The sequence below is a fragment of the Rhinolophus ferrumequinum genome, chromosome 6 (genome assembly GCF_004115265.2).
Source record: "Rhinolophus ferrumequinum isolate MPI-CBG mRhiFer1 chromosome 6, mRhiFer1_v1.p, whole genome shotgun sequence".
NCBI lineage: Eukaryota > Metazoa > Chordata > Mammalia > Chiroptera > Rhinolophidae > Rhinolophus > Rhinolophus ferrumequinum.
The window spans coordinates 98993673-99008457 of record NC_046289.1 but is presented as its reverse complement, the minus strand read 5'-3'; the positions used below and the strand labels follow the sequence as shown (position 1 = coordinate 99008457).

The window sequence follows — 14785 nt, the reverse complement described above, 5'->3', positions numbered from 1 at the left end:
CCATCAGGGAAATGATCAGGCTGAAAGCTCAATGAGTAATTGAAGACCTCGAGAAGTTTCCATTGGTTCATTCACTAAGTCCCATCTTATTGAGCACCTACTATGTGCCAGGCCTTCTGCCAGGCTCTGGGGGTTCAGTGACAAGAAGGGCAGGGCCCCGCTTCTCTGAGTCCCTCACAGTCTGAACGGGCAGTTAAAGACGTGACAAATCGATATATTTAAATGTAGTGGATATTGTTTTCCACCAAATTACTCATCACAAATTTAAAATGTGACCATATCAAGTGTTGGTTAGGATGTGGAGCAACTGGAACTCTCATAGGTTGCTAGTGGGAGTGAAAACTGGGGCCACCACTTCGGAAAATGGTCGGATGTGACCTCCTGCAGTTGAATACTCACATACCTATGATACAGCAGTTCTGCTCTCAGGGATATACTCCAGAGAACATTCCGTGAGGAGGAAGTTACTAGAATATTGGCAGCAGTGCCATTCATAAGTGCAAACCCCAGGAAAACACCTAAATGCCCAACAGGGGCGTGAATGTGTGAGTGGTGGCATATGCCACTCAGAATGAACAAATGCAGTGACCCCCAACAATACAGATGATACGTAGATAAAATTGAGCGAAAAAAGCAAACCCCTCAAGTCATGACAGCTTTTTTACATGAAGTTGAAAATAAGCACACATTTTAAGAAAGTACATTTTAGAAATAACATGTCAATCAGATGAAACTACACAAAAGCAAGCAAGGGAGTCAGGCTGGTGGTCCTCTCAGCCGGGGCTAGGGTTTCCGGGCGGGAATTCCTGCCCTTTCTCAGGAATTTTTTTCGCTTTCCCGTTCCTGAATCCCGAGATATAAACTGTTTTCTGTTCTCCACAATGAATCGTTTGCACAAAGTGACGGCCGATACTACCAACTACCTGGGTTCAAGGAGCCGATTTTCCCGATTTCCCGACCAACTTTTTTCAGGATTCGGGTATGGGAAAGCAAAAAAAGTTCCTGAGAATGGGCAGGAAATTCCCGCCTGGTAACCCTAGCTGGGGAGGCCCACTTGGGCACACGTAAGTGACTGTCAAGTTCCTGGTTTTCCTATTGGGCGGTGAGTTTGTAATATCATTCTTATAAGCAAACAAAGCCCCCAAAGTACAGAGGGTTTTGCAGGGATCTAGCTGTCAGACGTTTCCAGAGTGGGCCATACGCTGATAAATTGGGTTTATCATTAACCCAATTCTGCGCACCTGAGATTCCCCACCACTGTGAATAATGGGACATTCTAGGGGTGCAATGGAGAGGTTGGTCAATTGTGTCAGAGGAAGTGACACACTGGGGCCCTTGAATGGCAGGAGGTGAGTGTCCTGCATGAGGAAGGAGAAGTGGCAGGGAAGGCATGCCTGCAGCTGAGGTGAACACTAGAGGGCTTGAAAGAATCTTAAAGTCTCTAAGACTGAGTTCTGGGCTCACAGCAGTGGGGGGTGATGGTGGCCAGGTTTTGTTCTCCTTTACCCGGTTTTTCCTGTCTCCTCCCTCAGGCCCCGCAGAAGCAGGGCGCTGGTGCAAGGCAGAGGGTGTTGGGAGGAGGTGAGGGCAGGTGCTGGATGTGGGTGCTGGACTCTGAGCTGTGGCTCAGCCTCTGGAAGAAGCCCATCAGCCCCCTCTGTGTTTGCGAAGCCTGGAGTTTGTCACCGTGAGGGCCCAAGGGCCTGTGTTTCCTCAGGAAGTCGGGAGCCTGGAAGAAAGACCGGCTGGCCCTGAACCAGGAGGTGATGGCTCCAGAAGCCATGAAGAACTTCATACCCCTGCTGAACGTGGTGTCCCAGGACTTCGTCAGCCTCCTGCACAGGCGCATCCAGCAGCAGCGCTCTGGGAAGTTCTCAGGGGACATCAGTGATGACCTGTTTCGCTTTGCCTTCGAGTGTAAGGGGCTTGCACCTCCCTGGCAGCAGTCTTGGGGGTGGGAAAACCCAGTGTCCCACTTTGAGACCCAGCATGGACTCTGAGGACGCGTTGGGATTGGCTTTGGGATGCGCTGCTGAACACACCCTGTCACAGCTAAGCAGGGGGAACTGCACACTCTCATCTGGCATTAGCGCTATGGGGCAAGGGTCTCCACGGTGTAGGTCCCCATTGCCACCACCTTCCAAAGCCAGAGCGTGGCTCAGCCCTCCATTCTGCAAATCGCTCCTGGACATAGACCTTGGAGGTCTGGGAGGGGAAAGGAGGATTGGGTCATTGATCTGAATTGGTTATTCAAGGGTGCAAAGGAGTCATTCGATGGGATATGGAGGTTGGGTGGTCCAGGCAGAGGGAACAGCACGTGCAAAGGACCTATGTCTGCGTGGGGATCATGTGACCACTGCAGGAGATTTGGGAGGCTCAGAGCTCGGTATGAAATCAACGTTCAAATTCCTGAGCCCAGAGGCAGAAATAACTTGGGGTTGTTATAACTTCCTAGGTCCACCAGAGTGGGTCCTGTATGGCCAATTGACGGGGTTTTATGTCTCCCATTCTCCCATCCAGCCTGTTTCAGGAAGTATTTGGCCAATTCGCTCAATTATAGATGAGAAATCTCTCTTCCCAGAGGCAGCTTGGGGTGTTGTTGGAAGGGTGGGTGGGGAAATTTCATCCCAGCCTGGGCCGCTTCCAGCTCTGCTATAGATTGCTTCCCGTCTAAGTGACGCCTTTCCAGGGCCTTCCACTCGCCCTCTGAAGGACCTGAGTGGTTGTCAGAAGGGCACTTTTTCTCTGCCTGTAGTTGCAGCCCTATGGGCCTCAGGCCGCAGTTTCTTCACTGAAGGAGACTGAGGTCAGGTGCTGGAGACCCCATGTGCTGGCAAGGGCGGGGGCGGGGTTCCTGGGAGCTGCGCTGCAGATGGCCGGCTTGGAAAGGGCTCCTCAGACTGCTTATCCCTGCAGCCATCACGAATGTCATATTTGGGGAGCGCTTAGGGATGCTGGAGGAGGTAGTGGACCCTGAGGCCCAGCGGTTCATCGATGCCGTCTACCAGATGTTTCACACGAGCGTCCCCATGCTCATGCTGCCCCCAGACCTGTTCCGTCTGTTCAGGACCAAGATATGGCGGGAACATGCGGCTGCATGGGATGTGATTTTCAATAAAGGTGAGGATTCCTCTGGCTGTTCCTTGGGCAGCTCAGTCTGGGGGCCGGGAAAGCCCTGTCTACCTCAGGGGGTGGGAAACCCAGGCGGGGGGGGGAGGGGGAGAGACAGAGAGCTGGAAGCCCCAGGCCTCAGCCTGCCTCTTTGTCTCCACATTATGTCAATGGGCAGTGAGTTGTCTTATAAGAAACCCTCACTATGGTGGGCAAGGACGGGCATCAGGAAGGCCCTGGAAGCCCTGGAAATGGTGGCTTGAGGTCAGCTGTTGGACATGATTAGATTTTTATGGAGAAGAAGATTGAAGATGTCCACCATTTTCCTCCAAGGAGCCCATGAGCCCCGTCACGGGTTAAGGACTAGTGTTTCAGATCTGGCTATGGTGATAGGTTGGGATTTGGGTGAGAGACATTAACCAAGTAAGGGAGAGAAGACTGACTGAAGTGCGGCAATGATGCCAGACCTGGAGTCAGATCCTGCCTCTGCCCCGACGCCACCTGACCTTAGGCAAGTCACTACCCTCTGTGGGCTTTGGTTTCCTTACCTGTAAAATGGGGATGATATCGCTTACCCCACAGAGTCGTGGTCAAGAAGTAAATGAAGAAACAGATAGGAAAGGCTTAGCAGATAATACATGCTCAGTAAAACGGCAGTCTAGAGAGTGTAGGGTTTCAGAATCCCCAAGCTCTTGGTGCTACCTCTTACCAAGGCTCCGTTCCTTCACTCATTTTTTTCTTTCCTCCTGCCTGCCCCACAGCTGAAAAATACACCCAGAACTTCTACTTGGACCTGAGGCAGAAAAGAGACTTCGACAAATACCCGGGCATCCTCTACCGCCTCCTGGGAAATAACAAGCTGCTCTTCGAGGACGTCAAGGCCAATGTTACAGAGATGTTGGCAGGGGGCGTGGACACGGTGAGGTGGCCTCAGGGGCACCCCGTCCCCCCATGGCCTGTGCCCCTGCTGCACCAGCCTGGCTCATTGGAAACCCTGCCCATGTGGGGTAGACCTCCCTTTCCTGACTCCATTTCCTAAATACTCATCTCCTAGGCGGGTAAGGTCAAGTCCGTCGCCCACAGAGCATGCTTGAGGTTGACCCATCATTTTTTCTTTGCTTACGAGAAGGGAGTGATGAGGCATAGGTGGCAAGCCCATGCGATCTGTAGAGGACACGTCCTCCAGTCACAGGTGGCAGACACAGCTCACTAGATTCAGGAGGGCAGGCAAAACCTCAGAAAAGCTGGGAGCCGGTGGAGTCGCCCTGGGCTCTGCCTTGCACGGTCTTTTCTGCCTCTCCACAGGCAGCACAATACCACAGAGAATTCTTTTCTTGAACATCAAAACCTGTCTTCCTGTGTACCATCCCCTTCTCCAATATCTTAACCTTTCTCAGGCTGACATGATAGGGAGGGTTAATTATTTAGTGTTTATTGATGGTTAGTTATGATTCCGGCACTGAGACCGTAGAGATGAATACAATAGACTCCACATGTTTCCAATAGCTCAGGGAGGTGGAGGATATTAGTTTGCCAAGGCTGCTGGTACCGCACATGAGGTGGCTTAAATAACAGGCATTTATTTTCTCACTGTTCTGGAGCTGGAAGTCCAAGATCAAGGCGTCAGCAGGGTTGGTTTCTTCTGAGGCCCCTCTCCTTGGCATGTAGATGCCATGTTCACCCTGTGTCTTCACGTGGTCCTTCCTCCATGTATGTGCGCATCATAATTGCCTCTTCTTATAAGGACACCAGTCCTATTAGATTAGGGCCACCTCGTTGTACCTTCTTACCTCTTTAAACACGCTGTCTCCAAATAAAGTCACATTGTGAGGACTCCCATGTATGAATTAGGGGGTGAGGACACAGGCCAGCCCTGACAAGGAGGCAGTAGTGCGCACAGCATGGTGTAGGGCTGGACGGGCAGGCGTGTAGCGGGTATTGACAATGCTGGGAAGAGGGGAGCGACCCCCATGGCCTGGTGGGTCAGGGAAAGCACTCCATAGAAGAGCTCCAATTCAGCTCATGTCTTGAAGGCTGTTACCAGGAGGCGAGAGGAGGAAGAGCATTTCAGGACTAGGGAGAAGCCTGCGTCAGCACCTTGGGTGGACAACTATTTCTAGGTATCTTAGTATTGGGGTGCTGTAATGGAGGACTTTCAGTCCCTGTGACAGGCGGCAGGTGGAGCCTTTGAGCGTATTTTAAGACGAGATCTCAAAAAAAAAAAAACAAACAAAAGAAAACGGTCACCCACACCAAAACAGCTATTATTGTTAGGTAACATTTATTCAGCCTGTATTACTCATATGGCAGGCAGAGTCCTAAGCTTTGGACATGTATTAACTCACTTAGTATTCACAAACAAAACTCTGAGGTATGTTGCTATGATCCCCCTTTTTCAGATGAGAAAACTGGGGCACATAGTGGTTAAATAACTTAGTTAAGGTCACACAGCTAGAAACTTAGTTACTACCTTTGTACACAAGTATTTCCTGAGTAGCCACTCTGTGGGGCTTGGAGAAGTAGTATAGACTGGCTTCTTAGGCTGGGAAGGGAATTCTAGGAAGAAGAAACAGCATGGGAAAGATTTCTGGGCTTCAGGAGCTGGTAGCTCAGTGCAACTGAAGTATTAGGTGCATGTTGGAGAGAGGTTGGGGGAGGGGCTGCGAGCAGCAAGCAGGTATTGGTCAGGCCAGAGCCTCTGGACTTGATCTGGGAGATCCAGGGAGCCAGGCAAGGATTTCAAACTAGGAAATGACTGGGTGTCACTTTTTCCATGATTGCTCCTTCTGGAAGGAAGAAGGAGGGTGTCCAAACTTCTTGGACAGAAATATGATCCTCGGTAAGATAACCTTCGACCTGCTTCTTAGCTCTGGGAGAGGGGGCTGCGCCAGCTGGGGGTCCCGCCCTGAGGAGACCTGGGACTGTGGGCTTGATGAGGGCCACTTATACCCCAGGGAAGCGCTAACGGTCACAACCAGGTAACATTGGGATTAACTGGTTCATCGCAGTATATACCACAAGCTAACTGTTACAGGGACAAGAGCCAGATCTGGTTGTCCTGGTTTCAGTATCTGTGAGCTTTCCTTCCACTTTGCTGCAATAGGTAAATGTGAAGGTTTGGGCAAGTTCTGTTGGGGCGAGGGCTGCCTGTTCAACTGGTATTGCAAAAGGAACGGCAGTCAGTCGGGACAACTGTTAGACCTGGGCTTTGGCCTGTGTAGGCCCCTGCAGTCCTCTGGAGGAAGGCATTGGCTGTGTGGGCGCCCTCTACTGGCTGGGGCGATGGTGGGCTCTGGCAACAGGAGGGCCAAGTACAGAGAAAAGCGCTGCCCCAAACATTCCTGCCTGGGCGGGAGGAAGACTTCGTGGACATTTGCCTTTTGAGCTGGGCTTTGCTTTTGTGGATGATGGTCTCTGGACACTGGGACAGGGTGGGGAGAGGTTCTCGGAAATGAAAATTTAGCATGGATCTGGGTGCCTCAGGAGTGACAGGCCTTCCTGGTCTTCTGTACCCCCACACTCCCTGCCAGACATCCATGACCCTGCAGTGGCACTTGTACGAGATGGCACGCAGCCTGAGGGTGCAGGAGATGCTGCGGGAGGAGGTCCTGGCTGCCCGGCGCCAGGCTGGGGAAGACATGGGCAAGATGCTGCAGCTGGTGCCACTACTGAAAGCTAGCATCAAGGAGACACTGAGGCAAGCCCCCCCCCCATGCACCCCCCCCAAATCCTGGGCAGGGCCAGTGTGGTACCTGGGCTGGTGGAGGAGACTAGTAGCAGGAAGTGAGAAGTCTGAGGGAGACAGCTGGGAGTGGGGAGGAAGAAATAGAGCCCAGGTCCTGCCTCCAGATACCCCTGTCCTATCCCATCCACCTCCCCCACCCCCACCCCCACCTGTGCTGCACTGGGGGCTGATATGCCATGCTGGGTGGGGGCTTTGTCCCCGCCGCTGTGGGCATTAGCTTCTGAATGCCTTCCTCTGGCAGACTCCACCCCATCTCCGTGACCCTGCAGAGATATGTGGCAAACGATTTGATTCTTCGAGATTACATGATCCCCGCCAAGGTAGGTACAGCAAGAGGGCTGCAGGTCCTGTCAGTCAGACAGAGGCAGGGGCAGACCTGCAACTGCATGCAGAGGCCTCCAGATGGTGGTGATAAGGGCTTCCGTCCTGCCTCTTCCTGGAGCTGGTTGGTGGGCACCTGGCAGCCACAAAGTTTGAATGAAGGGCAGAGTGATTATCTCTGGACTGCTGCTCAAGCCCAGGGTTAGGAGGGACATCCCCCAGGCTGCCTGGGTCTCGGGGACTCTTGGGGGCTGAGGAAAGGGTAGGACAATCCCTTGGGCCCTCCTTGCCCTAGCAGTTTCAGTCCTGCTTGTTGGAAGGGGATGCTCAGGGAGGGGTGGGGTCTTACTCAAGGTCACACAGGGGGCAGTGTCCGTGCTGGACCACTGGGCAGCCAGGCTGGGGAGCAGGAGTGGAGAAGCTGGGTTGTGCTCCCGGCTCTGAGGAGGAGAGGCCTACTCAAATCTCTGTTCACCTTGTCTCCAGACATTGGTGCAGGTGTCTGTCTACGCCATGGGCCAGGACCCCACCTTCTTCCTCAATCCGGGTAAATTTGACCCCACCCGATGGCTGAGTAAAAACAAGGACCTCATCCACTTCCGGAACCTGGGCTTTGGCTGGGGTGTTAGGCAGTGCGTGGGCCGCCGGATCGCTGAGCTTGAGATGACCCTCTTCCTCATCCATGTGAGTCTGGCCTTGGTCTTAATAAAGGACCAACCCTCCCACTCCCATCTCTGTCCAGAGTCCTCTCATACAGTCCCCGCTGCTTCCCATTTTAGGCTAATCCACTTTGGTGCCCCGCCATCTGGTCCCCCACAGTGGTGATGAGATGGGGGTGGGGTGGGAAGGTACCTTGTGGAAGGTAAAGTGAAAGCCCGAATCAAGGAGGCAGCAGTAGTGGTGCTTCCAGCCACTGTGAGGGGTTTACTGGGAGCTGGCGTGGGCCCTTGGGGCTCCTCAAATCACACTCAGCAGGCACTGCCTATAGGTGAATGAGCCTGGCCGGGGAGACGGACCCTCCCCACCTCTCCCCTAAGCCCACCACCCCTCTTTTGCAGATTCTGGAGAACTTCAGAGTTGAAATCCAACATCTCAGTGACGTGGGCACAGCATTCAACCTCATTCTGATGCCCGACAAGCCCATCTTCTTCACCTTCCGGCCCTTCACCCAGGACCAGCCCCCAGTGTGATCAGAGAGAGTGGTGTGGGAGGATGGCCTGAGGGGTGTGGCCCATGGAGGTCCCGGCGGCCTCAGCCCTTGGTTCCCAACTCCTGTCCTTTCTGCCCCAGCTCAGCTGAAGCACTCCTTTTTCACCCAACTCTTCCCCCTCTTCGCCTACCCCATAAAGTCAATAAAGAGCTGAACTATGTGAAGTGTTTTGATTTCCACCTGGCCCCGAAGGTATCCATCGCTCCTGTGGAAATGCTCCCTGACTGGGTCAACAGCTGGATCTGAGCATGAATGGGGGACCTGAAGCAGCCACGCCTGGAGCCATGTCTGCTGAGATCCACACACGTACAGCAGCTCAGGAGCCAGCAGGATCAAAGCCCTCTGCGGCCTGGGGTTGGGGGTGAGGTAGAGCTGATGGAAGACCGTTGCTACTGTGCTGGAGGCAGCAGACGGAGGGGCAGAGAGCCTGGTGGAGCTCTGCTGAGAGAACAGGGCAGCCTGAGAGGTGTGCGTCAATTGTGGCTTCCGGCACATGCGCCCCTCTCAGGGGTGAGGCTCGTGCAGGGTTCTGCTTAGCTGAGCCCTGGGTGGGAGTTCCCAGTGGGGTCGTGACTTCCTGCCAAGGTCCAGCCAGAGTCTTGGCATGGCCAGGGTTGAGGCCTGTGGGCGAGGGGCTGGTGTGAGGTGACTGACCCTGGGGACGAAAGGCCAGTATGCTTCCTCTACCTGACCTGACCCTTCTCTGGGCTTCCCCGGGCCTCAACTTCCTGTAGGGGGACGTGCCAACTTCTCCAAGTTCTAGGCGGAAGGCAGCGTTTTTGGTCCATTATTTGAACTGCCCGACACTGGTCTCAATTTCGGCCCCTTCACCCGCTCTGAGTCCCGTGACTCCTGCCCTGAGCAGGTGCCTGATCCTTCCTGGCCCTTGGCTGTCTGAGTCTAAGTCCCGCAGGCAGACAGCGGAGCTAGTCCCGCTCGGGACAGCAGCCCCGCTGGCCTGAAGTTTTCTACAAGGACCTGTAGGTTCAGAGCCCACTCTTGGAGCTTTCTGTTTCTCCCCATCACAACCCTTTTCCTTGTCTGTCTCCTTCCAGCTTCCTTTCTCTTCTGGCCTGAGTCATATTTTACTCAGAAATGTTAAAGCTGGAAAGGGACTTACGATCAAAGACGGCAAGCTCTACGTGGGATAGATGGGGAACAGAAACCTCGAAAGGTTGCTGAGTCACCCGACGTCACGCAGCTCGTAGCTAGAAGCCAGGGCTCCTGACTCAGTGGAGACTCCTGACCCTCGTCCCATCTGCTTTCCTGCCGCCGGCTCCACTGGGTACAGTGTGGCAGGCTCAGCCTAGCCCTGATCTTTGGGGTATTTCACACTTAACATGTAATCGATGGCCACAGGCAGGCTTCAAGTCTTCCCCTTCCCAAGAAACAGATTAAACCAAACTTAAAAGAAGGGATTTCGGTTAAGATGGATGTTTGGGGGCAGGTGGAAAGTCCCATCCTCCCTCCCATCTCCCAGCAGAGTTGCCTCTGGTGATCTCACTTCTTCCAGAGGTCTGGAAGGAGCTTGTCGCCCTGACTCCTGCTTTGGAAGGACTCTTCTCCCTAGCCTGCCAGGTCCACCATGCCTTTTGGCTCTCCAGAGATGGTAGGTAGCTCCTAGAACAGGCTGTAGAACTGCCGCAGAGGGCCAGGCCCAGAATGGGGTCTGAGAGGAGGAAGCTGGGCCCCCAGGGTGCCCTGCTCCAGGAAAGACGCGAATGCTCCGTGATTTACAGCATTTCATGAAGTCATTTTTTGGGGGGTGGGGATGAGACGCCCCTGCACACAGAAGGGGAGGCTGCTCCAGTACTCAGGCCTGCTGGGAGTCTGAGGGCTTGTTGATCTTAGTCTCCGAGCTGGGCATCAGGGGGTCCAGCTTTGAGGGTCGCCCGTAGTCCTTGGAGTGGGTTGAGGGGTTCTGCATTGTGCAAAGCAAAATAAGGTGAGTCTACTCTTGCCCCCCAAATTCAAATGCATGTTGCCTTTCAAGCCATGTCGCAGAGGGCCATGACTTCTCAGATTTCCAAACCCATTTAACCACAGCAGATCATATCCAATTTCTCCCAAAGTCCCCAGGGTTTAGCAGGTGAGTTTGCAAAGGTAGCCCTGTGTTCCCTGTCAGCGCCCCCATATTTTTCGCCTGGAAGTGAGCTGAGTACTGATGGCTCTGGAGTAGGCTTTTGCTTTGGGGGCTGGGTGGCCCGGGCTGAGCTTGAGGGCAGTTGTGAGTAGGTCTATTTGTTCTTGGGAAGCTGGCAGTATTTCTCTCTGACAACGTGCTCCCATCCCCGGCAGGTGTGCAGTGTTGCAGTTTCCCGAGAAGGGTATGCTCATGGGACAATCTTGGGCACTGTGGAGTTGGGTGGTGGCCACGCTACTCTGCCTATCAGCAAATCCAGTCCTAAAGTAGAGCCAGTGCCAGAGCATTCAGGAAGTGCCTGCCCGGGCAACGCTTCATCCACAGCCATCTCCTTGATTCTGACTGCCACCGTGTGGGAGGGGGCAGTTTGGGCAGGGTTTTCTACGCCCCTTAGACAAGTGGGGCACTGAGACAAGGCAAGGGCTTCTGTCGGCAACAGAGTAGAAGCTGAGCCCAGGTCCTGTGACTTCCAGCTGGGAAGCGGGGCCCCCTGAACAGTTTTTCTCAAGACCCAGGGACTTGGGGTGGGGGTTGCCAGCTCTACCACCCAAACCCCAGGGAAGTCCTCCAGAGAGATCACTCACAGGAAGATTTGTGATGATGGCGTTTGAGGGGGGCTGCAAGCCGTACTCTTGCTCCTGCAGCCAGGTGGCCAAGTCCTGCTTCTCTCGTCCCCAGCGTCGAGCTGAGTCCTCCAACTGCCAACATGGAGAGGGACAGACAGGGAGACACTAGACAGCAGGGCCCATCCCTGAGATCTGGGACAACCAAAGCTTCAGCCTACTATCTGGGCAGAAAGCAAAACCCTGGACAACGTGAGCTTGCTGCCTTCCCAAGAGACCTCAGGGGAGGTAGAGGTGGGTAGAGATGGGCCAAGTGACAGTTCACTGAGACACAGATGGACCTTCTCTTAATTCCAACAACACACTGAACCCCGACCCTGCTCACACGCTGAGCCCCGACCCTGCTCACACTGAGCCCCGACCCCGCTCACACTGAACCCCGACCCTGCTCACACACTGAGCCCCGACCCCGCTCACACACTGAGCCCCGACCCTGCTCACACACTGAGCCCCGACCCTGCTCACACACTGAACCCCGACCCCGCTCACACTGAACCCCGACCCCGCTCACATGCTGAGCCCCGACCCTGCTCACACACTGAGCCCCGACCCTGCTCACACGCCGAGCCCCGACCCTGCTCACACGCTGAGCCGTGAACCTGCCCAGTCTGACCACTTCCTGTGCCTCACCTACCTGACTTTCCAGGGACAGGATCCGGCTCTGAGCTCGTTCCAGCTTAGCCAGGAGGTTAAACTTATCTGAAGTATTGGCAAGGAGATCCTGTGGGCAAAGCAGAAACTCACATATGGCCCCAGTTGTGTGCTGTGGCCTAGTGAGCTCAGAAGGCCAGGAGCTGCTGAGGGAGGAAAAAGCCAGGTCTGAGTTCCAAACTCCGCTCCCAGTACAGAGCCTGAGACCTAGGGCTGAACCCTCTTCCTGAAGTTCAGACCTGACATGGCATGTGCTTTTTTTCATAGTTGTTCTCCACAGACTTAGGGTATATGAAGTTTTTGCACATGAATTTTTAAATGTAAAATGCACAAGCAAGTGCCTGTTAATGCACAGAAAGGAGTCTTGAACTGGGAGTCTTTTTGTAAAGTGAAGCAAGGGCTCCCACGGTCCCCGGTACTTTACCTGGATGTCCATGCATTAGGTGTGCTTTTAAACAGAACTCACTTCCTTTAAGTCCTTAGATGTACAGAAAAACTCTCCTGTGCCCTGGGCCACACCTCTTCAGTAATTCCACTGTCCTGTCTTTGGGTTTGCAAAAATCAGGGGTACCTGTAGCAGCCTCAGAAGTGGAACAGGGCCAAGGCATGCTTGGGGCCTGGGGCACCCACCTGTACAGGCTGGGTTTCTGTGCACCTGGAATGGCCTGGGCCATCTGTTTTTCGCAGCCTCTCTGCCAGCTCTCCTGTTCCCAACTCCCCGGGGTCCACCTGGGATGGGGGAAAAGGGCTCTCCATGGCTGTACTAATCCCAGGAAATGCTCCAGACCACAGTTTCTGAGAGGCCTGTGTAGAGTCCAAGTGCAGGCCAGCCAAGGGTCAGGGGTCAAGGACAAGTTAGGGGCTTTCTTTCTCCCAGGATGCTAGATAAGGGTCAAGGTGAAGCGTTTAGATCCATGTGTGTTTCCCAGAAGAAATAGCAAGGCCTGAGAGCTGGCACTCCAGGAGATGCCAGGCACAGTGGAGACGCTGAGAAGCCTGGCGCCTGGTCTTGGTCTTCAACTTGGATCGTGCTGAATAATGGCTGCGCACCTGGGGACCTGCATGGGCAGGGCCAGGCCACGCCTGTGCCAGCGGCTCTTACCGGCAGGGCCTGTTGCTGCAGAATGATGGGGGCTGACAGGTGGCAGCTCTTATCCAGCTCTGCCCGCAGCCTCGAGTTCTCTGCCAGCAGCACTGAGTAAAGGTCCACAGACTGGTTCTCTCCTGTAGGCCCGGGAGGAAGGCCAGAGGCTGAGAGCATGGGGAAGGCTGCAGAATGGCCACAGATGTTTGTGAGATGGGCTCTCCTGCCTGCACGTCCCTGGCCTGAGCTACCCCAGCATTTTACTCCATTCCACCCCTCCTCTACTCCCAAACACTCACTGGTTCCCCACTGCCAGGCGGATCAGGTCCACACAACTCAGGCCATCGTTCTTGGCTCTTTAGAATCTGACCTCAGCGCTCTCCTAACCGTTCCCTAGCCATTTGTCCTGGGTGTTGCAGCTCTTCATCTCTCTTTCCTCCCTTCTCTGCTCTTGGCATGGTCACTCCATGGGCCTTTGCCCTGGCTGATTCTCCTCCCCTCCCCAGGTTGCCTTCTTGTCTCTCAGCCCACTCCTGGATGATCTCAGGGTTTTTGAAAGGTGGCCCCTACTTTCATTGTTTTCTAAAGGCCTTCAGAAACGCCCCGCCCACCCCCAGCGCAGGCAGTGAAGGCTGAGTGCAGGTGGGCACGCAGGGGTCCCTGGTGAGGCTGCAGATGGGCTCGGGGAAATCCTCTGCCTGGGCAGGCCTGACGTGGTGTGACCTGGTTCTCTCCTGCTTGTGGCAGCCACTTCTGAATGGCAGCTCTAATATCAGTGGAGAAAACAAACCATTGATTTAACCGAAGTATTTTGTGTGTGTGTGTTTTGTAGAAGCAAAGGTATAGGAGATGAGGAAATAACCTGAAGGACCCTAGAGTTTAGAAGTCGGAAGTTTCCCTGGTAGCCCTTTCTGCTTGCTCTAGTCTGCAGGGCCTCTCCCATTCAGGTCCTACCTCTTTCTAGTGTGGCTCATACACTGTCCCATGTCCTGCGGGGCCCCCTGGGAGGAAAAGGGAGCGCACAGGACCTCTGGAAGAGCTCAGAGCCTAAATGATAGAGGAGTACGACACTCTGCCCCGCCCCGACTGGAAGGTGTTCCTGGAACTGGGAAGCTCCAGGAAGGCAGGACCTCGTGGAGGGGAAAAAAGCAGGGGAGCAGCCTCACCCACACGGGGCTTTCCCTGCAGCCTGTTCAGCAGGGGCTCGTTCTTCTCCCGAAGCTTGTCCTCCAGCACCCGCTCCATCTTCTTGATCACCTGGAGGGCAGAGCACAGAGGCTGGGCTGGGCTGGGGGCGCCACACCTCCCCTCTGTGGCTCGACCCTGGCGGCCTGGCCCCTCTGGCCCCTGCCTTCTCCTGTTGCTGCACGATCTCCTCCAGCGCCTTCATCTTCTGCAGCTTTTCCTGGTACCGCTTCAGCAGTGCAGCCTGTGGCTGCTGAGCCTGGTACAGGAGAAGCAGCTCCTTCTCTCGATCATTCTTCTGGTGTGGGGGAGGGAGGAGGACAGGAGAGAGAGGGGGTACCGGGTGTTACTCTTGGCCTAGAGGGTCCGCTCCGCTCGGCTCCTCTGCTGAGTCCTGTGCAGCCCGCCCGCCCCCTCGAGGCCCCTCTCCCTTCTGTTCCCTGACACTTCTCTGCACACCCTCACCCCAGCTCCCTTCCTTCGGCTCCCCATGCCCACTGTCCCCCAAGCCCAGCTCACCCGAATCAGCTCATTCTGCAGAAGCTGCACCTTGTCCCTCAGTTGCTTCATGTCCAGCTCACTCAGCAGCAGTTTCTGCTTCATGGACACTGGTAGGGGTGCAGGGAGAGCTGGCTCAGGCAGGAGGCGCCTCCCAGCTCATATCATATAGCTGGGGGATCGGGGCAGGTATGTCTCAGCCCTGGGACTTGAG

At 54.7% G+C, this 14785-nt stretch overlaps 2 protein-coding genes across 3 annotated transcripts in view; one reads left to right on the top strand and one right to left on the bottom strand.

Moving 5' to 3' along the window:
- LOC117022918 (cholesterol side-chain cleavage enzyme, mitochondrial) overlaps positions 1–8532 on the top strand; it is a 39578-nt gene extending 31046 nt beyond the window's left edge. For both annotated transcript variants that reach the window (XM_033107145.1, XM_033107144.1), the window contains exons 3-9: positions 1718–1917; positions 2917–3120; positions 3873–4030; positions 6642–6808; positions 7098–7176; positions 7664–7861; positions 8236–8532. In XM_033107145.1, the coding sequence (XP_032963036.1) occupies positions 1718–1917; positions 2917–3120; positions 3873–4030; positions 6642–6808; positions 7098–7176; positions 7664–7861; positions 8236–8367 (1138 nt within the window). In that variant the 3' untranslated portion in view covers positions 8368–8532. The remainder of the gene's footprint in view (positions 1–1717; positions 1918–2916; positions 3121–3872; positions 4031–6641; positions 6809–7097; positions 7177–7663; positions 7862–8235) is intronic.
- A 1164-nt stretch (positions 8533–9696) lies between these two features.
- CCDC33 (coiled-coil domain containing 33) overlaps positions 9697–14785 on the bottom strand; it is a 103829-nt gene continuing 98740 nt past the window's right edge. Inside the window, 7 exon segments of the mRNA XM_033108774.1 lie at positions 9697–10308; positions 11115–11228; positions 11788–11874; positions 12907–13073; positions 14055–14145; positions 14240–14371; positions 14593–14681. Coding sequence (XP_032964665.1) covers positions 10201–10308; positions 11115–11228; positions 11788–11874; positions 12907–13073; positions 14055–14145; positions 14240–14371; positions 14593–14681 — 788 coding nt within the window. The 3' untranslated portion in view covers positions 9697–10200.